At 53.1% G+C, this 24,837-nt stretch overlaps 2 protein-coding genes across 7 annotated transcripts; one reads left to right on the top strand and one right to left on the bottom strand.

Annotated features, from left to right (window-relative positions):
* Nucleotides 1–73: 73 nt before the first annotated feature.
* On the top strand, nt 74–15,016 carry CPSF4 (cleavage and polyadenylation specific factor 4). Of its 6 annotated transcripts, none has more exons than XM_007108749.3 (8): nt 74–311; nt 3,050–3,100; nt 5,499–5,651; nt 7,853–7,948; nt 8,340–8,433; nt 9,562–9,634; nt 11,064–11,234; nt 14,084–15,016. In XM_007108749.3, exons 1-8 carry the CDS (start codon nt 209–211, stop codon nt 14,150–14,152), a joined length of 810 nt encoding a protein of 269 aa, XP_007108811.1. In that variant the 5' UTR covers nt 74–208; the 3' UTR covers nt 14,153–15,016. The 6 variants fall into 6 exon arrangements, with proteins under 6 accessions (XP_007108811.1, XP_007108815.1, XP_007108814.1 ...); XM_007108753.3 differs by having other exon boundaries at nt 11,142–11,234; nt 14,084–14,243; XM_007108752.3 differs by having other exon boundaries at nt 11,139–11,234; nt 14,084–14,243.
* A 1,080-nt stretch (nt 15,017–16,096) lies between these two features.
* ATP5MF (ATP synthase membrane subunit f) lies at nt 16,097–23,544 on the bottom strand. The gene is made up of 4 exons (XM_028484778.2): nt 23,413–23,544; nt 17,632–17,739; nt 16,892–17,008; nt 16,097–16,226 (listed from the first exon to the last, which is right to left on the bottom strand). Exons 1-4 carry the CDS (start codon nt 23,423–23,425, stop codon nt 16,198–16,200), a joined length of 267 nt encoding a protein of 88 aa, XP_028340579.1. The 5' UTR covers nt 23,426–23,544; the 3' UTR covers nt 16,097–16,197.
* Nucleotides 23,545–24,837: the final 1,293 nt, after the last annotated feature.

The following is a 24,837-nucleotide window of genomic DNA, read 5'->3' as shown; positions in this document are numbered from 1 at the left end:
TTGATTGGCCGAGTCTGGGCAGACGAAAGGGCCGGCGCGGGCTCCGGGCGCTCCCAGCATCCCTCGGGCGGCGGCGGCGGCGGCGGCGGCTGCGAGGCTGGGTGGTGGAGGACCGTGTGCTGCGGGGCCGACAGCGGTTAGAGGTGTGAGGGCGGCAGGGGACCTGAGCGGGAGCCGGGCTGGTGTGGCCGCCGCCGCCACCGCCACCATGCAGGAAATCATCGCCAGCGTGGACCACATCAAGTTCGACTTGGAGATCGCGGTGGAGCAGCAGCTTGGGGCGCAGCCGCTGCCCTTCCCCGGCATGGACAGTGAGCGCGGGGTCGGGGCAGGCGGGCGAGGGGCGCGACCGACTCGGCCCCGGGACCCCCATTCTCTGGTTCCGGGACGCCCTCCCCCTCAGTTCGGGAGCTCCTCCCCCTCGGTCCCGGGACTCCTTTCCCCCAATACTGGGAACCCCCCTTTCCCCCTCATTTGGACTAGGGAGCGCCCCACTGCCCCGGGGGCTATTTTAAGGCAGTCTTCAGAAGGGCAGGACCACGTCCGGCAGTTCAAATAACTCTTGAATGAAGGCAGGTGTCCTGGGTTGGAAATCCTGCCCTGACTCGCACACACTCCCCAACTACGGGAAAGTACTAAGATATCCCCTTTCCCTATCTCCAGGCCCCCCACTTTGAGCGCCCTCTTCCTGCTTTCATCAAAACTGGGCCGTTGGAGGAGTCTTGCTGAGGGAAGGACCCACCTACCCCTCTCTGTGGGAGACCCCAGTGAGACTCTCAAGCTCCATTTTTTTCCTAGGCCTCGCACTCCTGGGAGCCCATCCCTCACTGTTTCTCTGGACCCCACCTCTGGGTCACTCATCACACCCAGGCAGCCGCCTGAGTTCCCTTCACTGTCCCGCTTCGCGTGGTGGCTCCTGGCTTCCCCCACCCCCCCCAACTCAGGTGGGACGGGTAACACTTTATTTATTTTTATTTCTTTTGACCGCGACCAGGGATTGAACCCGGGTTGCGGCAGTGAAAGCGCCGAGTCCTAATCACTGGACCGCCAGGGAATTACCTGGAACGTCTGGCACTTTAAAAGAAACCAACAGTTTCCTTAATTTCTCTCTTTTCCAGACATACTTGAAATCTAATGCTATAACATTAAATCTCGGAGGTCATTGGGTTCAAGCCACAGGTGGGGCAGCTCAGGCCTGGGTGGGGGAGGGGACTTGCCAAAGATGGCTCAGCGCCTGGTAGAGCCAGATGAGCTCGCCAGGGTTCTTGACCCTTCCATCTGCAGTCCCCCATGCCATCTCTTGTAGCTGCCAGAGGACTTGGGCCACGACCCCACGTTCTGCCGCGTGTCCCAGGGCTGGTCAAGTCTCCCTGCAGCCTCATTCCTCTCAAGTGGCCACACTTCTGATGCACACGTGACCTCTGAGGTGTCCCTCTCACGCTGACACTTCTGTGTGAGACAGTGCTTACGCCCAAGAGACATAATTCAAACAGCCTTACTTTATACACACTCAGCACTGTCTCCACTGTACACGGCTCATAAGCCGCTGCTCACATTCAGATACACACTCTTAAACCTACTCGTTGATACGCGTGATCACTTTGTGCTTTTACGTGTATGTCCACTCACGCGTGGGCTTTTCCTGTGTTGATGGCACTAGCCTGATGGCATGGAACCTTCCACGCAGGGCGGCTCTTTCTCTCCCTCCCCGCTCCAGCCTGGAAGCACAGATACTTGAGCCTGTGAGGGCAGGCGCAGAGGTGGGGAGCCCACAAACCTGTTCTTAGGGAGGGTCCAGGACATACCTGGCCACAGGTCCTGCCTCAGACTTGGTGAGCGCCGTCAACATTCGTTGCCTGCCTGAGATCACGGTCAGAGTGTTAGAGGCCAGGGAGGCCGCAGCTCTTCTTCCCCCTTCCCCGCACTTCAGTCCCATCTTAATATGGGGAAGTATCAGTTCTAACTGATACTTGGTTATGCCCTGAAGGCATACTCCTTTATCGTGTCTGCCTAAAACCCGATCCCCACGGCTCTGGACTTCTTGTGGCTTTAGAGAATGAAACGACCTTAACCTCTGAAAAGAATGAAGGCCCAGAAATACTCTTAAATGGTACGTTTTTTTAACGTAAGACTTCTCGGACTTTTTGAAATGCAAACGAGTGACACCCCTGTGACTCCCACCACTGGAACCTTAAGCCTGTCCTAGCAAAAGCTGCCTGCTTCCAAGAAGCCAACGAATCTCTTGCAAGTTAGCAAGGAGAGGCACGTAAGCGGGCTTCAGAGATGGTGTCGGTGGGTTTCCCGTGACGCCAAAATGCCTGTTGATAGAGAAAACTGTGTGGGAAGGCACGGGCTGTTTATTCTGGTGGCCATGGCAGGTGAGTCCCCGGGCTCCTTGGGACAGCCCTGGGCCCCACTGACTTCCACTGCGCTCAGCTTTTATTCTCCTGCTCCCCTCACCAGGACCGGCTCCGTCTGTGGAAGCAGAAGACTGTGCTCCTTTAATTACTGTGTGTTGGTATTGCATGTTAAGAGCGGTCCTGCTCCTGTGTCTTCAGTTATGCTCTTCCCTCCGGAATAGCTTCTCCGAGGCGCCTGCCTCTTCTCTGGAGCCGGTTCCACCTCAGAGTCCCCATTCGCTTGTTTGTGCTTCCTGTGAGATCATTCCCTCCCTCTGCCTCAGGTTGAAGTGCCCCTGGATTAGCCCTCTGGAACGTCCAAGCGGGCAGTAATGAATTTCTGTGATCTTGCATTCCATCCTTCCTTCCCCCATCCACTCTGAACTCCTTGAAAGCATCTTGCTTATAGGAGAGTCTCAGAAAGCCCCGAATAATGACTGGTCTCGGTGCGGATGTCTCATTTTGCAGGGAAGGGCTGAACCAAGGAGCTTTCTCCTTGCTTGCTCAGGCTTAGCATTTCTTTGCCGCTCCGTTTCCTGTGCCTTGACCCCTCCGTGGGTTAAAGGCCGGTAGGGTTCCCTCCCCATCTTCAGATGTCACCAATAGCAGTTACACATCGCTTTGTTTGACACCTCTTCTCCTCTCTGCAGAGTCGGGGGCTGCTGTCTGCGAATTCTTTTTGAAAGCTGCCTGTGGCAAAGGTAAGAGACCCCTGGCTCCCCACATTCCCCGTGAGGCGCCCTCCACCGCCCTGTCCACGGCAGACTCGCAGGCTCTCAGGTCCCTGGCTCACCCTGCTTTCTGCAGACTCACGGTGTCCCTAGATGAAACTGTGGTCCAGAAAAGCTAGGAACGTGGTGGGGTGTTCTGCCTGAAACCTGGAACACAGGCCTGAATCTGGCTCTGAGTCTGCCTTCTCACCTCACTTTCTCTGCAGCCACGAGCTGACCTGTGACATGGACAGAGGCCCCTAGCCCTGAGGTGTTCAGGAACTTTCTCAAGGTCGTAGAGTCAGTGAGTGGCTGAGCCCAGGCCTTTTCTGATTCTGCAGTGTACGCAAGCTCGTGTCCTCTGTGTACTCTCATCAAAGAACTCCGTGATAATGTGTCTCGTGGCGTTCGTGTCCATATTAACCAGGTCCCAACACAGACAGCACGAGCCAAACTCTCTGCTGATTCACAAGACGCACGGCCGGGTGGGACCCTACGTGCCATGTACAGGTCTGGGAATCTTTCTTCCCGTAGCCAAATTTATTTGGAAACTAAATTTTCATTAGAAGCTTGACTAGGGCACACAGAATTACAGCAAGGGGGTGGTTTTAATGGATGATTTGGGCAAGTTGTGGTTCTATAACTCCAGTCATTTACCCCGCCAGGTAGATCAGCCAGGTTGACCTCAGGCTCTCTGGTCGGAACATCATTCCTCTGCTGGGTTCCTGGTCTCATTCCCTTGTCTTCTGCCTTTCTGACCCACCACCTTCTGTTAGCACAGCCATCCTTGACACAGGGCACTACCACTGTTTCTGTGTCAGCTAATACAGTAGCTCCTAGCTCCGTGTGGCTGTTCAAGTTTAATTCAGTAAAAAATGCAGTTCCTCAGCCACAGTAGTCGTATTTCGGTTACTTAGTAGCCATGTGTGGCTGGTGGCCTCCATGTTGGACGGCATAGATAGAGAACATGCCTATCATTGCAGAAGGTTCTGTTCAGTGGGGCTGGTCTGGATCTTTCCCAGACACAACCTCATTCTGGTCAGGCCTTCCCAGTAGTCCCTGCAGGTCACCAGTTAGAAATGTGACTTTCCCAGGGTATGGCTCCGTCCTCTTTGGGTGACTGACTGCTCAGGTTCTACAGAAGGCAGACCTCCCCAGTTTGTGTACGATGCATTTCTTCAGTTCTGAAGTTCATTTCTTTCTTACTTGTTGGAGACTAAGTGGGCACTTTTTGGGGTTTGGGGGTTTTTTGGGGGGTATAGTTGCTCTACAATGCTGTGTTAGTTTCTGCTGTACGGTGAAGTGAATCAGCTATACGTATACGTCTATCCCCTCTTTTTCAGATTTCCTTCCCACTTAGGTCACCACAGAGCACTGAGTAGAGTTCCCTGTGCTGTACAGTAGGTTCTCATTAGTTATCTGTCTGATACATAGTAGTATATATATGTCAATCCCAATCTCCCAATTCATCCCACATCCCCTTCCCCCCCTTGGTGACCGTACGTTTATTCTCTACGTCTGTGTCTCTATTTCTGCCTTGCAAACAGGTTCATCCGTACCATTTTTCTAAATTCCACATATATGTGTTAATATACGGTATTTGTTTTTTTCTTTCACTCTGTATGACAGTCTCTAGGTCCATCCATGTCTCTACAAGTGACCCAATTTCGGTCCTTTTTAGGGCTGAGTAAGTGGGCACTTTTAACTAGAGATAGAGCCCACCCGGAGTCCAGGCTTCTGCTGGTGGTCCTCTTTGCCTTCTGTCTTTTAGGGCTGTGTTTCTCAAACCCCAGTCTTTTACGACCCCTACAAATTTTGCCACATCTGTGTATCACCGGAACTCTTCTTTAACTTCTTTCTGACTTGCTTCACTCTGTATGACAGTCTCTAGGTCCATCCATGTCTCTACAAGTGACCCAATTTCGGTCCTTTTTAGGGCTGAGTAAGTGGGCACTTTTAACTAGAGATAGAGCCCACCCGGAGTCCAGGCTTCTGCTGGTGGTCCTCTTTGCCTTCTGTCTTTTAGGGCTGTGTTTCTCAAACCCCAGTCTTTTACGACCCCTACAAATTTTGCCACATCTGTGTATCACCGGAACTCTTCTTTAACTAAATTAAGAAAAACACTCCCCCGTCCCCCCCACACCTCCCTTAGGCTTCTTAAGTTTCCATCTTATGGAATATCTGTGGGATCATGATTTGATGTTTTAGATTTTCCCAAGACACATTAAAATAAATCCATAACTATGGAAACTTAAAATGTGTGCTCACGTGCTGCCGAAAATCACACTGCCTTCTGCCAGGGCAGTGGCCACCTTCCAGGACACGCTGCTTTCAGGGGCCGCCTGGGTCCTCACACCACACCCACCCCCCGACCCGTCTTCCTCGGCAGGGGGCATGTGCCCGTTCCGCCACATCAGCGGTGAGAAGACGGTTGTGTGCAAACACTGGCTGCGGGGGCTGTGCAAGAAGGGGGACCAGTGCGAGTTCCTGCACGAGTACGACATGACCAAGATGCCCGAGTGCTACTTCTACTCGAAGTTCGGTGAGGCGTGTGGCAGGCGCCCAGCACCCAGACCCCCTGGGTAGGGAGCCCCGGGAGGCCCCAACGAGCACCAAGACCTGGGGGTTAAGCAGCTACTCAGGCGCCTGTGACGCCTGCCGACCTCAGCTGGCCCTTCAGTTATGGGCAGTTAGGGTTATTCTCTCGTAACCCCTGTGTCTCCATAGTGCTTCTGTGTTTTGAGCGCTGGCAGGTACTTTGGGAAGTCGGGGCTAACCCAGGTCTCACGGTGGGTGCGGGAGCAGGGCAGCTGGCTGGAGGCCTTGTTTCCGCTCCAGTGGACCTTCTCCCTTAAATCAGCTGCTTCTTCCGGAGTGGCAGCTGGTTGCCCCCCAGGCTTGAGTCGGCTCCTTCTCTCTGGAAGTGTGATCCTGGGTAGTAGCTCGTCTGTCCTAAATACCCCTTAAGAATAGCTGCTCCGGGGCTGTCTTCTGGTGGCAAAGAACTGTCCTCTTAACCTTGAAAGTGAGATTGCCTTTTTTTTGCTTAGAGGACACGTGGCCTTAGCTGAACTGAGTGAACTGTGTGGAGAAGCCAGGGCGGTGGGGCTGGCACAGGGCCCGGTGGAGCTGATGTGCTCCGTGATGGAACTAGACTCCCCTGCCTGTGCCCTGGGCGAGGTTGCCCAGGAAGAAGCCCTGTTGGTCAGGATGAGGGTGGGCGCTGGCCCCAGGACTGCCGGCCTCAGGCCCCGGGCAGGAGCCGGCAGGAGGCTGGACGCCTGCTGTACCCTTTGTGAGGGGCCGAGGAACGCTGGCATGCGGCACACTTTCAGAGCACTGTTGTCAGAGGAGACGTTAATTATGTCAGCAGCCCAACAGGCTTGGCCTGCTGGCTTATTAATGATAGTTGTGGCTTTTTTTTTGTGGAGGCAACATAAGCTGAGAAGTCAAAGCACAGACAGATGGGAAACAGGACTCAGCTTCCCAGCTCCCCACCCTCTCCGTCCTGCCCATAGCAGCATGGGAACCAGTGGCGCAAGGGGCAGCAGCTTCTCCATGGGAGCCGTCTCCCATCTGGCCCCAAAGGCAGGAGCCAGCCCTTCTGGGTAGACTCCCGGGGGCGCCTCTGCAAGCTGGCTTGGGTTCCCACCTTCCCTGCTGATGGCCCTGGGCCCCGCTGCCCTCCAGGCCTCTGACGACCGGCTGCCTGCACTTCCCCTGCAGAGCCTGTCCTGGTGGAGACGCACTGTCTGCGGCTCTTGACGCTATTCCACAGGCGAGGGTCCCCCTTCTAGGCCCCGGAGGGACAGTGGTAAAGAGGACAGACGCCGTCCTTGCCCCGTGGTGCTTTTACTCCAGTGGCCTAGGGGAAGAAGCAGCTGATTCACCAGTAAGACAAAGAAGAGAATTCACCATAAGTGCTCTGAAAGAGACAAACAGCCGTGGGGTCACCTGAGGAGATCTTGAGGCAGTGTGGTCAGGGACAGCCTCTCTGAGGAGGGGAGAACTGGGCTGGGGGCCAAAGGCTAAGAAGAACCCCTGGGAGGCCAGTGTGGCTGGGAAGGGACTGGTCTAGACCCCACAGGGACTTGTGGGTCTGGGAAGGAGGGTGCTCTGAACAGCAGTGATCAGACTGGCCTTTTGTGTGTAAATGGACTGAAGGTAGTGCAGCTGCCCAGGTCGGCAGTGCCCGTACTTGGCTGAAAGATGCTGGTGGCCAGCTGGGCCCGCTGCTCGTGAGAGGAGCTGTCATAAAGGCTTTATCACATTCTACCGTAGGGACCCAGCTGTGAGTTCCCAAATCTTCCCTACTTTTGTCGTAAAAGGTAGAGTCCTCAGGCCTTTCCCCTGTCCCATCAGAGCTCATCAGAGTGGAACGGTAATTTGCTACTGGTCTCAACTGATGTGTTTGCACATCTGGGCCCCCCACATTGCCAACACCTCCTTTGGGTGAGGGGTGGAGCCGTGAGTTGTTTGATGAGTGTGTACCCTGTGCCTGCCTCTGTCAGTGTCATCGACCCTCAAGGCAGCACAGACATCTGTGAGGGAAGGACCGTCACAGCCCGCGTACGGGTCAGGTTACTGAGGCTCTGACACACCCTGCCCTGGGCTCGCCGGGCCGGGACTGGACACCAGACCCACCTGGCCCTCTTTGCTGTACCGTGGCCCCTGCCGCAGGAGAAGCACAGGTGGGTCTGGGTCCAGCTCTCCAGGTGGATGCATGTCTGGGCTTCCCTGCAGGGGAGTGCAGCAACAAGGAGTGCCCCTTCCTGCACATCGACCCCGAGTCCAAGATCAAGGACTGTCCTTGGTACGACCGTGGCTTCTGCAAGCATGGTAGGTGTCCGGGGGGCGGGGCTGCCTGGCCAGAAGCCGGTCCTCCCTCCCTCTACCCGCATGACCCTCTGCTGGTCCTGCCTTTTCCTGCAGAACGTGGTATTAGGCACTGGGGGGCTAGTGAGTCTTCTTCACACCCAGTCACTCGAGCCTCCCCAGGTTCCCACTGGACCGCATTCTCACCCGTATTTCTGATGAGGAACCTAGCGTTTGAGAGGGTGTGTACCCTGCCCGCTGGCCTGCTGAATAAGAGGCAGAGCCAGCACTTGAAGCCCTGTTCTTGCTTTCTGCCCCCAGGCAGCAGTGTGGGCAGGGCTCTGACTGGCAGAAGGGCATGAGGGCATCCCCTGAAGAGGGGCAATCTGAGTGACCCTGGCGCTTGGCTCCACAGGCCCCCTGTGCAGGCACCGGCACACGCGGAGAGTCATCTGTGTGAATTACCTCGTGGGATTCTGCCCGGAGGGGCCCTCGTGTAAATTCATGCAGTGAGTAGCCAGCCCCTGCCCAGGCCCTGCTGCCCCCTGTATCTCCCCTGGGTCCATCGGGCCTTTGGTCACTGGGTAGTGTCAGCACAGGGTCTGGGACAGGGGTGGGAGATGGGGAGGGACCACCACTGCTTCCTGAGCGGAGGTGGCTCTGCCTAAAGCAGGGTAACCTTTACTGTGTCCCAGACCATCTAGGACTCAGATGAAAGCTACGGGCCCTGTGCTCCAGAAAAACTCAGGCACATGTGACCTCAGATTAAGAACCTGTGCCCTGAAGGAAGGGAGCTTCAGTTTCGGGGCCTCCTATATGGAGGTTCATAGAACCCTCACATGTGAAAGGATGTCCCCATTTCACACATGGGGACACTGGGGCTCAGAGCTCAGCCGCTGGCCGGGGGCAGGTGGTAGCTCCCGGTCAAAGGCAGATCTGTGACCTCTGGAGCCCAGTCCTTGCGTGGGAGGGCTCAGCGCTCCTCTCCTGGGTCTCGGTGCACCTCCGTCACTTTGGGTGGTTGCGGGGTGGCACTGGGATCATCGTAGAGTAGTGTCCCCCCGACCCCCTGTGCTGCCTCCATCCATGCTGCTGACCCCTGCACGGAAGCAGAGTGTCCTGGTTGCTGCCACGTGGTGGGCAGGTGGCTGGCACTCCTGACTTGGTCCCACTCCCTGGATGAAAGCCTAGGAGCCTGCAGGTGGCCCAGGATTCCTCCGCGTGGGGCGGTGGTGGAGGGCGTGTCCCCCAGACCTCTGCTGTCAGAGGTCTGACGCTTGAGATGCCCCTGCAGGGAAGGAAGGGTGTTTGTTGGGAAGGCCTTCTGTGTACAGAGCGCCTCTGGAGAGGCCCTGACAGCACCAGCTGTGTTTCCGTCCTTTCTCTGAGCAGCACTTGCCCAGGCTCACAGCTAGGTGTAGGCAGAGCTGGGTCTGAGTCCAGGCCCACCAGGCGTGTCTTCCGCACCACCCTGAGCACCGGCGCCCGCCCTACGTCCAGCTGGCTCGTGGGGCTCTGTGCTTGGCTAGAGGCTGCTTGTGATCTTCCCGGGGCCGGAACTCGAGAACCCGCCAGCCTAGCTCCTCTCTCACCTCCTCTTCTCTTTATCCTGTCCCCTTCTGCCGCTGGGTGACCAGCCCTAGGTTTGAACTGCCGATGGGAACCACCGAGCAGCCCCCACTGCCGCAGCAGACGCAGCCTCCCGCAAAGGTACCGTGCCCCGGGCCCGCGGTGCTGCCGGGCCTGGCCGCGCCCTGGCCGCAAAACGCTCAGTGCCCCCGCCTCAGTGCGGGGCCTGCCGGAGACCCGGCTGGAGATCGTGGGAGGAGGGGGGAGAGGAGGGGAGTCACCCTGGTTGCTGCTGAAACTCCAGGGAGCGGAGCAGTCTGCACCTTCTCTGGGCTGGAGGGCTGTCTGCTGGAGCTAGACGCCCACCGGGCTTCTCTTCCCTTCTTGCCTGGCAAGTGCAGGGCGGCGTGGGCGCCACACCTCTGCCGTTCTTGCTTGCGGTTCAGACCCTTCCCTCTACAAACGGGACTCCCAGCGGGGCGGGAGCGGAAGCGTGGCTGACTGGTTCTCTGGCCGGTGCCTGACTGCAGGGGGGATGCTGGGAACAGAGGGTCGAGGCATCAGCTGGCTCGTCTCCTAAGTGAGGGGATCTCACACCCCAGCAGTGGGCTGCTCCCCTCCAGCAAGAGGAGAGGGAAATGCCATAAACGAATGGGAATCTGCAGCAGTGACCCCCAACCAAAGGCGCCTTGGGTTTGGTTACAAGATGCGGGCGGGAGCCCAGAGGGAGGCTGGCCAGGTGTCCTAGGCAGGGTCCCGGCAGGCTGAGCAAACTGCCTACCAATTGTGAAGCCTCACTTCTTACCTGGTTGGACTCTGAGCCCTTTGCCGGAGCCTGCCCGGCCCTCCTCCATGCCAGAGGCCGAGCAGCCAGGAGGGGATGTGGCCACCCTCGCAGCACCGCCTGCCACCTTCAGGAGGGTATGGGATGAACCAAAGAGAACTCCTGTCAGAGCCGGGCATTCCCGCATGTGGGTGCGGCCGTGACAACCTGGGGTTCCCAGCTTAGGGCTCCTGCAATGACGAGGCCACAGCCAGGGACCCACTCAGTCAGTCGGCGGTGGCCTTGCTATCCAGGCCCCACCCCAGGCGCCCCTGTCCGCCTTGCTCACGCGGCTCCCTAGCGGAGGGCCCTCTCAGCCCCTAGACCGCAGGTCAGCGTGTCAGCCTCCGACTGTTTTCTGTGACTGTTGCCCGCCGTGTAGGCTCTAAACACCTGGCTGAACCAAGCGTTCATCCTGACCTGAAGCTAGAACCTCACAAACAAAAGTAAGGCCTGCTCATGCCCTCGCCCTGCCGCCCCAGAGACCGCCTCGTCTCTTTGGTGTTTTGTTTTCTTTTCTTTTTCGTTTTTGTGTGTCTGCATGGTGTTTTTCGGGCAGCGGCTCCTGCCACCGTCACCAGACGTTTCTTTTCCACCTACTCTCCCGAGCCGGGCCACCGTGGAAGCCCTTCTTCCTGCCGGTCACGGTCATGCGGGAGAAGTCCCGTCCTCTTTTCTCCTGTCCCCATTGGTAGTCTGCGTGCACGTGTTTTCCGCAGTAAAACCGTGTTGTATAACTCTTTCCAGCAAAGTAACAATCCGCCATTACAAAGGTCGTCCTCCTTGATCCAGTTAACGAGTCAGAACTCTTCTCCCAACCAGCAGAGAGCCCCGCAGGTCATCGGGGTCATGCAGAGTCAAAACAGCAGCGCAGGCAACCGGGGACCCCGGCCGCTGGAGCAGGTCACCTGTTACAAGGTGAGTCCCGGGGCCAGGGGGGTGGCAGGGGGTCTTCACCGTCAGTGGCCATTCCCTCATTCCCCAGAGAGTTAGCTGATTTTGAAGAATGAAGACATCTTTGTTTTTGCTGACTGGAAGAGTAAAACTGGGCCACTCCGGTGAGCTAGAGACCATGCTACTTCCGTCCACGACACACTAAGGCCAGGTGAACAATTAAACACATGCTGTTGAATGAAAGGATTGTGCTTACAAGAAAGGGACGGGAACCTTCCAGAGGCCGGGAACGAAGTGGGAGCACGAATCCAAGGAACAGAGTGAGCCCTGCAGCCTCTAGGTGGCCTCATATCCCAGGTGGGCACACCCAAAGGAAAGGGACAGAAGCTTTAGGCCCGCATGGGAAGGAAATGGAGTAGAACCTCCACCCCCACCCACTCGCAAAACGGGACGTTCAGGGAAAGGGTAAACTTTTTAAAAACTTCCTGGAAAACTTGTCCATCTCACTCTCGGCTCAGGATGGAAAGGCGGGGGAGAAAAGCCCTTCTGAGTTTGCCGTCACTGGCAGGCCCTTCCTTGAGTCTGGGCCTGTGTTCACAGCCTTGGTGAGGGCCAAAAAGCCACAGACTGAGTTTTCTAATCTAAAACGACTCCGGATGGGTCAGCCCCTGGCACCCGACTTTGAGAAATTCATTCTCAACCCAGGCCACACAGAATTCCCACAACTAAGGTTCCCCAGAATGAGCTCATAATAAAAATCGTAGAAGGAAACAAGCACCACCGTCAGCAGAAACCACCAACAGAACTAGACTCACAAAGATTTCAGATGTGGAGATTATTAGATGAAATACAGAATTAGACATGCTTTCTGTGAAAACTTGCAGATGATACACAGGTGTTCAGCGTACAGAGCATTGCCATTTATTCCCACCGTTTGCCTAAAAGAGCCACTTTACTCAGCTGTCCTGTTCTCACGTTTTGTTTTCAATACCCCTCTGCACTCCACAGCTCCTACAGGGGACTCCACTCAGAGAAGTCCTCTTCTAAACTTTTATTCACACAAGCACAAGGACAATATATATTTTAATATAAATAGGGCCCTAGTATGTAGTGTTCTATAATCCCTTTTTCCTTATAACATTCTGGATCTCTCTGTGTTGGCATACGTAACTCTAATGTATTTCAGTGACTACATAATTTTACCAGTTCTCTCTTGGTAAACAGTTATCCATCGGTAGACTATTAAGTTATAGTTTTTGCTGCTAAAAATAGTGCTGAATCTGACAGACATTTGTGAGCTCTTGTCTGGTGTCTGGAGCATCCATGCCTACAAGTAGAAGGGCCAAGTCGAAAAGCATATGCCTATATTGTTCCTAGAACTGGCCTTTGGGAAGGGCTGAGGCACACTGGTCACTTCCCACAGCCATCAGACACTCACTGAGCACCTGCTCTGTCAGCTCTGCGGAGAAACCCACTGCTGTCGCTCCTTCCCGGCAGGGATCTGTGTTCTGAGGGAGGGGAAGGCAGGTGCCCAGACACCAAAGTTAAAAGTGCCCACGCATGTAGGGAAGGCCTCACAGAGATTTCTGAGCCTGAGCCCTAACAGGTGAGGAGAGTGTGGAAGGGGGTGCTGTGGAAAAAGGTGAGGGGAGACCAGGCAGTTCTCAAGTACAGCGAGGAGACTCGGGTGTCCTGAGTCAGCTGAGCTGTCCTGCCTCCTCCAGGACGTGTCGGCAGGGCCTCTGAAGCAAGCTCTCCTGAGTCCTGGAACCTTAGAAAGATGGGGCCGGGGGTAGGGGACGAACCTAACAACCTCTTCCTACCACGGGCACAGTGAATATTAAAGCCACCTCGGGGGAATCCTGATCCCCCAGGATCAGCTGCGGAGGCCAGTGGACAGGCCAAGGGCAGCAAGTGGGGCCAAGGAGCCCCTCCCTCTTGTTATCACATCTGCCAAAGGTCCAGCTGGCAGCTACACAGGCCACTCGTCCACACCAGTTACACCTACAGATCAGAAACACTTGAAAACGTAGGGACTGTGCAGTCGGGAGAATAGAACAGACCAAAGCCCCGAGTTCCAGACCAAGGAAGCGAGGACTGGGAGGGCTCTGGGTGGGTTAGTGCGGGGTGGGTGCCCCGACCTGTCTCCCGACCCCTTGTTCAGTGCTCGAGGCTGCCACTTCCTTCCTTATAATTCCCTTCTGCTTTCTGAGGAGTAACAAGAACGAATGAGGAGAAGCTAAGGAAGGGTCTGGATAATCAGCCAGGACAAGTCAGGGTCCTGCTAGATTTTTTGAACTGATTCTACCGGGTCTCTTCCCCCAAGTCTAATCATTGTCCCGCCTCTCTGATCCTGTGACCCAAACCTGGCCCAGGGGTAGCTTAGGCAAGTATGCACGAGCCAGGAGGGAAAGATCTTTGGGTGCAGCCCACCCTCTGTCCACGCAGTGAATCCCTGAGTTGGGGGAGGAGCCTGGTGGCTTCCGTTGCGTTGCCGCCTCCCCTGTCTCGGGAGCCCCAGAACTGTGCCTTAGAGGTAAGTGACTGGCCAGCCGTGCAGAGGGGCTTGGTCCCTGGAGAGGCGGGAGAGCTGTGGTGCCACGGGCTTCTCTTCTCCCTGCCCCCCACCACAAGAGTCCGCCGTGGCCTGCGTGCTCCCTTCCACCTGCCGAGCTGCTGGCTGCGGTTTCTGTGCCACTCTACCTTCTGGAGCCCCCTTTCCCTCGTGTTTGAATGAAGATCTGTGCCGCTGAGAATTTCAGAGTCCCTGCTCCCAACCTTAAATTTAGAGGGTGCTGCCTTAGTTGAAAATTGCATTTGAAACAATGTGGTTTTTTTTGTTTGTTTCCTCCTTCCCTTCCTGCTGTTCCCAGTGTGGTGAAAAAGGACACTACGCCAACAGATGCACCAAAGGGCACTTGGCCTTTCTCAGCGGACAGTAACAGCAGCTGGAGCCAGCTCAGAGCAGCCCGAGGGGCCCCGTTATCGGGGACCGCTCTGGGCCATCCTTGGGAGTGTGCATTTAACTGTTTGATGCTGGTACAGCGCCGGCTGGAGCTGGCAGGCAGGCATACTGGGTTTTATTCTGAGGGGCTACGTCTGTCAGTTTCCCTATCATTTTACTGTAATCTTTTTTTTAAGGGGGACATGTGCTCCCGTTCGGTCCCTCGAGTTGGGATCGATGGTGTTTGTCTAGGCATCAAGGCCTCCCATCTGGGACTCTGCACACCACCCTCTGGGGAGGGAGGATGTTGTGGGGACGGGCTTGTGCGCGGCAGTTCTGTGAGGAAGGTGGCCCTTCCCCTCAGGGCCTCCTTAAACACCAGGGGCTGCTGGATCATTGAAAGCTGTGGCCAAGTCATGCCTGCTTCCTCCCTGTCCTGCTGAATCAGAGGCCGTGCCTATCCATGTGATTTGAACGCGACAGCCCTTCAGAGCAAACTCAATGCGGAGCCTCTGCCGGTCCTGCTCCAGGGTGGCAGCAGTTGAGAGGACCATGTAGGGCTCTTCAGTGTGATGGTCTTTTTCCTCTGGGTTTCTTTTCTTGGGGCACCTGCTCAACAGTGTTTAAGGTATACCTTAAGCTGGGGCTGCAGACACCCTTGAAATAGATGATGCAGTCCATCTGTGCACCTACCTCCTGCCCCATCAAGCATCTGTACCGTCAGACACCTCTGGCCTAGAGGAGAGGCCCCTGCCTCTGAGCCTGGAAATATGAAACTGGCACCTGCAACCTGCTGGGCAAGTGGGCCTATTCAAGTTCAATTACAAGAACAATTTTTATGAAGTTGATTAAAGCTTGTTTTCTAAGCTCTGTCTCCTTACTTCGGGGACTCCATGCCGAGAGGATCCTGGCCACTGGCTGCATTAGCTGCCGGGCACGGAGCTCTGACGTCGGCGCTCGCTTTTCCGCTTTTGGTGAATGTGAGTCTCACGACTGGGAGTGATGCTGCCAGCGGAAGAAAAGGCCTTTGTACTGGCAGCCTGTACAGTCTGGAAGCCTGGCCTTGGGGCCAGCCACCTGGCAGGCGTCCTTTACTTCTGATGTTGAATACTTGTTCCTTCAAATTCCGATCTTGCAGGAGATAATTATCCACAGCATCTCACCCTATACTCCATGAAGTATATATGCTTATCGCACACCCCCGAATAAGAAACTGAATCTGGGGCTTCCCTGGTGGCGCAGTGGTTGAGAGTCCGCCCGCCGATGCAGGGGACGCGGGTTCGTGCCCCGGTCCGGGAAGATCCCACGTGCCGCGGAGCGGCTGGGCCCGTGAGCCGTCGCCGCTGAGCCTGCGCGTCCGGAGCCTGTGCTCCGCCACGGGAGAGGCCACAGCAGAGGGAGGCCCGCGTACCGCAAAAAAAAAAAAAAACAAACAAACCAAAAAACTGATTCTGACCTTAATTATCACGTTACTGAAGGCCTTGGTGAAGGATAAAGAGGGTGCTGGATACAGAGCAGTTGAGAGCGCCTATCAGGGCCTGTGCTTCCCCTTCCCGTCTCCATCATCCCATTAAGCTTCCTGCAAGTGAAGCTTACCAGGACCAGGGGGTCCCACTCTTCCCAATTCCCTGATACCCCAATACCCCGGGATGGTACAGAAAGGTGGGGAAGGGGAGGGAATTCTTAGGAATGAGGGTTTCTGCTTTATATTGTGAAGGTGTCAACTGACAAAAAGCCAAAAATGAGGCACAGAGCAGGAAAACACCTCGGCACTGTTGGCGGAGGCTCTAGGTGACCCCCCCAGCGCCCTGGGACGAGATCTTGAAGCTCCACGGTTCAAAGCCCTGGGCTGTCTAGGAGCTGCAGAATGACCTCACCCCATCTTGTGCAACAGGAGCTCCTATAGGGCAGGGAAATGGCTGAACCAGTGAGGCAGTCCGTATACCAGTCATCTTTTATTGGGTGTTAATTCTCCACTAGGATATAAAAGGATTCAGGGGTGCCAGGCAAAGGTCATGGTCAGGAATGCAGAGTGCGCCCTCTTCAGTGGTACTTGCGTAGCCGCTCGTGTTCTGAAGTTAGAAAGGCAAAATGGTAAGTTTCTTCACAGGTGGGGGTGAAGCCATCCTGAGAATTTCTTTCAGGAGATGACCCAGAACCTACTTGTGGAATTCAGAGCTAATCTGCCACCTGGCCAGCCTCTTCCTTCCCTGAGGGAACACCCACTCAGCAAAACGGCACCCAAGCGCCCACCCTTCAGGGCCAGCACTGCTCTGGATGCCACAGACTGGCAGGTGGCTCGACACTGGCAGAAACAGCCCATGAAGCCCACTCAGCAGCCACCAGACATCTCCCACCAGACCTCTCATGTTTCAGCACCAGGAACAGCCAGGCTTTTCCAGAGCACCACACAGACTCTGGACTGTAGCACTCAACCTATTTCCCTCTTCACACTGGCTGCTAGGAAGATAAAGCCAAGTTTTCCACCAACCTTTGGCAGAGCCTGCAGTGGCTGATAGAATGCTGCCTAAGTATTACCTTTACCCCAGCTTCATCTTATTTTTCCTGTCTTTCTCTTTGCCACAATTTTTGCACTTAAAATACGCTATATTCTGATAAGTCCCTCCAAGTCTTCAGCTTGTCTGCAGGGTGATGGACTTCTAAGGTTGAAAGTGAACCAATACCACCCTGTCATGGGAAACCCCACTGAAGGCAAACCAACCCAGAAGAGACTCACTGAGTTCCTTGTAAGAACGGCAGTAGTTGAAAAGCACGTAAGCCGCAAGCACCATAGAAAGCCCAGCGATGCTCCCTTTCTTCACGTTGACGTACTTGTTGTAATACCGGTAGTAACCTGCAAAGCGGAGAGGAGGCCACTCCTCTGAGGGCACATTCTACCCGTTCTAATAGGAGAGGGCAAAGCTGAGGAAAGGCATGGGGGCAGGAAGAAACAGTACACAAAAGACAGCCACAGGGTAGCCAGAATTATATAGAGAAAAACAGACGGGGGCCCCGGAGGAGGCTGGCAACCACGCAGGCTCCCAAAGGATGATGACACGATGATACAGGACTGCTCTGCACTTTAAAATGCACAGACCTGAAGGATAGACCATTTCAAATACTCATCTTGAAAGTTCTGCCTGGCAGGGAGATGAGCATTATAGACTCATGTCCCCTGTGCTTCCAACTCATTTTCCTCTTAAGTCTTATGACATTTCTTTAAGACAGAGGTACTGGTACTGATTCCAAGCAATAGAAAACATTTCCTTGTCTGAAATATCTCAGAGCCAGCCTTTGATAGGACCGATCAAACATGGAAATTCGAGGGCTAACACTCTCGCTCTGTCCTTCTCTACATAACTTACTGGTCTGAGACAAGGCTTGTACTGGCCAAATTAATTCAGGGCAAAGAAAGACCTGTTTGCCCTGAAGACCCAGAGATGTGCTTTTATTTACACATGCCCATAAGGCTCTGACCTCTTTGAAACGCTCCAGCAATGCCTTTAGGGGTGAAATCCCGCATCAGTATCCAGCTTGGCAGCTCCCCTAGTTTGACTTCCAGGAGCTTCTTCTCCTTCAGTGGTACTGAAAAGGAAGTGCAAAAAAACACACACTGGAAGGTCTCCCAATAACACAAACAGCAACCTTCTGTGTCACTTATTTCAACCATTCAAAAAAGGTGCATTCAGTAACATTACTAAATAGAGGCTGCATGTAAGTAATATTATAAATAAACATGTCACACCACATATACTATTTTAAGCCAGAGTCTATATAATGGCAGAACAGGATTTTGAATAAAAGCTTGCTGGGAATAACTAGGTAAAATGAGAACTAAGGGCCATGAGGAAGAGGTAAAGCAGAGGACAGATGCCTTTATAAGTAGGAGTGGGGGAGACAGAAGTTGGGTACATCTTGGCCAAAGGCACACAGCATGCAGGCCATGGAGGCAGGGTTCCACCTCAGGTCTGGCTCTCATGCTCCTGAAGCCAATCTGATTTCTACCTCAAGCATCTACCTCAGACCACAGATGTCAAATGACTTAGGAAAAACCACTCTAGAGACCCAACAGGCCACACATCATTTTCCAATGAGAATCTGGGGACAGGAACGGCTCCTGGTTGAGGCCATACTGTATTCATCTCTGGGCTTAAGAGTAACATAGGAAGGGGGCCAGGGAGGGGTTGGCCCTGTGAATATCCAGATGCTCTTAAGAAGAGAATCTCTCTTCTCCTGTCCTCTTCCAAAAGACCAACTTTAAAAAGCTGTTTGGGGACTTCCCTGGTGGTCCAGTGGCTAAGACTCTGTGCTCCAAATGCAGGGGGCCCAGGTTCAATCCCTGGTCAGGCAACTAGATCCCGTATACTGCAACTAAGATCCCGCATGCCGCAACTAAAGAACCCATGTGCCGCAACTAAGACCCGGTGCAGCCAAATAAATAAATAAATATTTAAAAAAAAAAAAAAAAGCTGGGGACTTCCCTGGTGGCGTGGTGGTTAAGAATCCACCCGCCAATGCAGGGGACACAGGTTCGAGCCCTGGTCCGGGAAGATCTCACGCCGCGGAGCAACTAAGCCCGCGTGCCACAACTAACCTGTGCTCTAGAGCCCGCCAGCCACAACTACTGAGCCCGTGAGCCACCACTACTGAAGCCCGTGCACCTAGAGCCCATGCTCCACAACGAGAAGCCACACTGCAATGAGAAGCCCGCGCACCGCCAACGAAGAGTAGCCCCCACTCGCTGCAACTAGAGAAAGCCTGTGTGCAGCAACGAAGACCTAACACAGCCAAAAATAAATAAATAAATAAATTTAAAATTAAAAAAAAAAAAAATCTGTTTGGCAGGTGTCCTCTTCAGAGCAAGGAGTCAAGGGCTACTGCCTCTTCTTAAAGATGACCAACCACAGGAGGAGCCAGACTAAGTCACTCCAAGGTTTCTCCTCCATTTTCGGGACCTAAGGAAGGACTCGGGCTCCTTAAGGACCAGCCTCAAGAGTGCACTAAGGGGAATCCCACAGGTCTCTTGACGTCTCCCAACCCTTATCAAGGACAAGGGCCTTCAGGCTTAATGGCAGCTTCTAATCTGCTACAGGTTGTCTGGAGAATGAGACATTTGGCCTTGATGGACCAGAATGACTGCTTGTCAAGAAGTCACAAGTGACAGGTGGAGGCACACATGGTTTTAGGGTCATGGTTGAGGTGGCCTGTCCCCAACAAACTGGCCCCAACCTTCCATCTAGACTTATCCAAACACATGGAGCACCTGCTGTGTGCTAGGCAGCCTGCTAAGCACTGTGGGTACAGCACTAACTGCAGATGACAGCCTCGTGCTCAGAAGCCAGCATTCCAGTGAGCAAGATGGCATCTCAAACCCGCTCATCCTCCTGGGCTCACCTCACTTCAGCCAAACCCTTCTCTGTTTCTCAGATGCAACAGGATTATTTTCACCTGAGGGCCTTTGTATCTGCAGTGCCCCTGGATCATCACAGGTCTATCTCAACGTAACGGTCATCTCCTAGAAGGCCTCCTGCCCTGCCCGCCTTATCTCAAGCACCAGCACTTCTTTCCTATGTAACCTCTGAGCTCCAGTTTCCTCCTCTGTGAAGTGGCTTATTCCAAGGATTGAAGGAGAATCTATGTAAAAGCATTTGAACATGCTCAGAACTGTAAACTGTTATTATTACTGTTGAAATCTCTTTAAGGTCCACGTGAAACATCCAAGAAAACAAAAGGGAGGTGGCAGAGAAAGAAATGGCATATAACCGAACTTTAGGACATTTATAGCACTTCAGGGATTAACTTTAGTTCTTTTATGAACAGAAACTGTGATTAGTTTGGTAATACTTTTGAAATGTAAGATAGTCTCAAATGAATTTCAGGAATGTTCCAAATCAGGAATATTAAGTGTCAATGATATTGAGCTCAACACCAAACAATAATGTCATCTGAGAATGACCTATACCCTACTCTGTCACCTTGCCTGTGGTATTTCAAGAAAAGTTTAACAAGTACACATCTTACATCCCAGTTTTGTCGTCACTTGAATTAGTAGGCTTTTAGTCCAAGAATTACTATACCACGTTTCTTCTTGAGTAAGAACATGGTGGCTACCTTTGCTACACTCTCGAAGTCTTCTTGCATGCAGGGAGGAGTACAAACATGTCATTCTAATACCAACTGGCTTTAAATATGGCAATGTGGTAGGGAGGGGACAATGAAGGGACAGATGGAACTAGAATGGCAGAATGCTGCTAACTGTTGATGCTCTGTAACGAATACAAAGCATTCATTACATTATTCTGTTTTCTTTGTATTTGAAGTCTTCCATAATAAAAAGGTTGAAAATGCTTTTAAAAACAGAACTATGTTGGGACTTCCCTGGTGGCCCAGTGGTTGAGAATCCGCCTGCCAATGCAGGGGACACGGGTTCAAGCCCTGGTCAGGGAAGATCCCACATGCCGTGGAGCAACAAAGCCCGTGTGCCACAATTACTGAGCCTGCGTGCCACAACTTCTGGAGCCCGTGAGCCACAACTGCTGAAGCCCACACGCCACAACCACTGCAGCCCGCGTGCCTAGAGCCCGTGCTCCGCGATGGGAGAGGCCACCGTAATGAGAAGCCCATGCACCACAACGAAGAGTAGCCCCCGCTCGCCACAACTAGAGAAAGCCCGCACGCAGCAACGAAGACCCAATGCAGCCAAAAATAAATAAATAAAATTTTTAAAAAATAGAACTATGTTGGGGAAATGTGCAAGAGAAACACAGAATTTAAAAAATATTTTCAACTGGTATAAGGCTGGTGACTCAAAAAAAAAAAAAGTATTTAGGTCACTGCTAGGCCCAGTGAAGCTATTTTTTCACATTCACACAAACTATGAAAACATATTCTCATTCTCACATTCAGGGGCTGACACAGTGCCTTGGCACATCACTGGAGAAAAAAGCCAACAATTTATTTTTCTTCATATTTATATCTCTGTACTACGAAGAAAACAGCATTTCCATAACCAAAACTAAGAAATTTATAAGCACAGAAAAAAAAAATCACATTAGCCTTAAGGAGAGCCAAGTACAGCACCATCACAAAATTCCAAGAGACCATCAGATTCATTAGAGACGCATCTACACTTATTCCGAAGTTTCTCTTTTAGTGGAAGGCAAAGGCCTTAGTCCTTGGCAGCCATACTGAAACCCTCCCCCAGCACTCCTCTGCAGCGGCTGGTTCACACCAGTAGAGCGTACTGATGAACAGAGCAGGCTCTACCATCGAGTATTCTGGATTTACTGCCACTTTGAAGCTGTGTGCCCTTGGGCAAGATACTGCTCTGTTTCCTCCTTTGTAAAATAAGGGTAAGAACAGTACCCACCTTGGTACTTAGCTCTAGGTACTATGTAAATAGGAATTATTATTATCTGTCTTTCTGCCTTTGAGCTATCTAAAGGTGGGAGGAAGTTCCCCACACACAGTTCCTGTTTATGACAGATTTTCAGTGAAGGTTGAGAAAGGACCACAGGTTCTTGGGAGGGCAGGTGACTACTTGGCTTGATTTTATGACTTCAAGAAGCATACTGTCCACCTATATGGAGAGACATGGAAATGCCAAGTGTCTTCTGGGTGCTAAATCCATCTGGGGTCGGCCAGAGCGAAGAGTTTTAGGTTTTGCAGGCCACACAAGGTCTCTGTAACATAGTCTTTTTTTCTTTTTTTAACAAATTTTTATTTATTTATTTTTTATTTTTATGTTTTTGGGCTGCACCGTGCAGCATACGGGATCTTAGTTCCCTGACCAGGGATCGATCCCGTGCCCCCTGCAGTGGAGTCTTAACCACTGGACCGCCAAGGAGGTCCCTTAACAAATTTTTTAAAAAACAAAAACTATTCTTAGCTCACAGCATACAAAAACAGGCCACAGGAAATCCAGCCCATTGGCCATACTTTGTCAACCCTGATCTCATCTATCACTGTTAATTGGTATTTCCATCACTTTATTTGCTAATGGGCTAGTGGCATTATGCTCTGGCAACAGACACCATCTAAAAGATCATCAGTACTTGGACTCCAGTTCCTTCACCTGGGTGATGCTGAATGGGCCAGGTGTGACATGACCTTACCCAAAGGTCACGCAGGGAAAGCTGGATGACTAGCATTCAACTGTGGGTCAGGCAGTGTTACAAGCACCTTACATATACTAAGTTGTTTAACCCTTAGTTCACAGCACTCTCCACTACAACCCTCTGCTTAAATAAGATACCAAGTCTCAATGCTTCCTTTTCACATGTTGTCTGTTTAAACAACATAACCACCCTGGATAAATATTCTCATGCCCGTTTTTACAGATGGGAAAAAAGCATCACTCTCATATTTTTGATCCCCTTTTCATTTCTCCGGGCTGAAAATAAGAATATAGAAACAGGGATAAGACACACATAGATTAGTCAAAATTCTGCCACTATCATGCTGTGTGACAGCAGGCAAGCCACATCACATCTCTGACCGTTATTTTCCTCATCTTTAAAATGGGATCAACGTTCCCGGCACTGATCCTGACAAGGCTACGGTGAGGATGCAGGGCTAAAACATGGTGGCTTCCGTATAAAAAAAAAAAATCAGTGTGGACGGTCCGATTTATACATGCATGTCATCGTAAAGCCTGCTGGTCATAAGGTCACTCTTGTGATTAAAGCTCAGTTTACCACGAGGCCCCAGAAACCTAGGTTTGAATCCCAGCTCAGCCCACTCACTAGTAGTGACCTTGAATAGGTCACTTCACCTCTCTAACGCTATTCAACATATATATACATGCGTCAAACCTGACATGGTGTCAGGCACCGTCCTAGGCATTAACTCCTCTTGGAACTTAATTTGAGCTTCGAATTTGCGCGGAGGGCTCAGGTGCAAAACAAGCGCCTGGGTTGCGGCAAGGCTGAGAGCAGCTATTCCTCATCGGGGAGAGGAGGGGAGGCCCGATACAGCGCATTCTCAAGCCCCGAGGCGCCTCGCCGAGCTGCCGTCGCCCTCCCCGCCACAGCCGAGTGGCGCGGACCCTGGGCAGGCGGGAGGCGCGGCGGGGAGAGCTAAAAAGGGTTGGACGGCGTGGGACCCTGGGCAAAGGGCCCGGCGCGGCGAAGGTCCTGAGCGAAGGGCAGGCGGCTCCGGCACTCGGTCCCTCCCCTCCAAGTGCGGCTCTGAGCACTGGACCCCGAACCCCGACTCCTGCCTTTAACCTGGTAGCCATAAACCGGTACGGAAACTCACCGATTGACGCCATCTTGAAGTCCTGGCTATCCGCTCCTCCGGGCCGCGCGAGGACTGCTGGGTAGGGAGCATGCGCCCTGGGGTCCAGGAGCAGAGGCTCACGGGAAGCAGGTCGCTACTGGTACGAGGCTGGGACTTCAGGTCCGCCATGGGGTGAAGGGCGAGGAAACTGGAGGGCAAAGCACCGCGACCCCGCAGTTGGGAACCCGGGGGGTGGTGAAGGGGTGGGAGTGGGAGTGGTAGGGCTCAAACTGGGCTCCCAGTTCTGGGAGGAAAGAGACTGGAAGGGACACCCCACCCCCCCGAAAAAAAGGGAGGTGAGGAAAGAGTATCCTAGCTTTCTCATTCTGTCGTGTTAAATTTGTTGTGAAAGATGACAGGAGTATCTTAAGACCCTTCCTCCCAACTGTGCTTGATGGGAGATTCAAGGAATCCCCAATCACCAGGAAAAGCCGGTGTCCAGGCTTAGGCTCCAAATAGGTTTGTTTCAGGAGTATCTAATGTGTACAGGCTCTGGCGCTACGCTCTAAGGACAGAAATAAGCAAGACCCTAGGGTACACAGCTCCAGCTCTTCTTTCCGCCACTTCTTTTCCAGGCACAATGATGCCTCACCACCATTTTGGGTTTTTTCTGGAAAGGCCGCAATAAACATTCTTGGTTAAGCAATTCTGAGTTGGGCAAGATGCTTTGGTACCCTGAATCTCAGTTTTCTCCTCTGTAAAATAGGGATGTAATGCTTACCTTGTTGTAGGAGTTAAATGAAACAATGTATGTCAAAATAAAGGAATAAGAACTGAGTGGAGGGACTTCCCTGGTGGCACAGTGGTTAAGAATCCGCCTGCCCATGCAGGGGACACGGGTTCAATCCCTGGTTCGGGAAGATCCCACATGCCGTGGAGCAACTAAGCCAGCGAGCCACAACTACTGAGCCTGTGTGCCACAACTAATGAAGCCCGTGTGCCTAGAGCCCATACTCCGACCCACCGTGATGAGAAGCCCGGGCACCACAACGAAGAGTAGCCCCCGATCTCTGCAACTAGAGAAAGCCCCCGCACAGCAACGAAGACCCAACGTAGCCAAAGATAAATAAATAAATTTTTAAAAAAAGAACTGAGTGGATAGTAGGAATTGGACCAGTGAACTGATGGCTTCCTCAGGAAAGTGACTTGGTGGGGAGTTAATTATCAAGCTCACTTTTCTTTTTTTTTTTTTTGGCGGTACGCTGGCCTCTCACTGTTGTGGCCTCTCCCGTTGCGGAGCGCAGGCTCAGCGGCCATGGCTCACGGGCCCAGCCGCTCCGCGGCATGTGGGATCCTCCCGGACCGGGGCACGAACCCGTGTCCCCTGCATCGGCAGGCGGACTCTCAACCACTGCGTCACCAGGGAAGCCCCAAACTCACTTTTTATCAGTCACTTACTTATTC

The sequence above is a fragment of the Physeter macrocephalus genome, unplaced genomic scaffold (assembly GCF_002837175.3).
Source record: "Physeter macrocephalus isolate SW-GA unplaced genomic scaffold, ASM283717v5 random_231, whole genome shotgun sequence".
NCBI classification, from domain to species: domain Eukaryota; kingdom Metazoa; phylum Chordata; class Mammalia; order Artiodactyla; family Physeteridae; genus Physeter; species Physeter macrocephalus.
The sequence above is the reverse complement of the archived record's forward strand: the minus strand, read 5'-3'. Positions and strand labels throughout refer to the sequence as shown.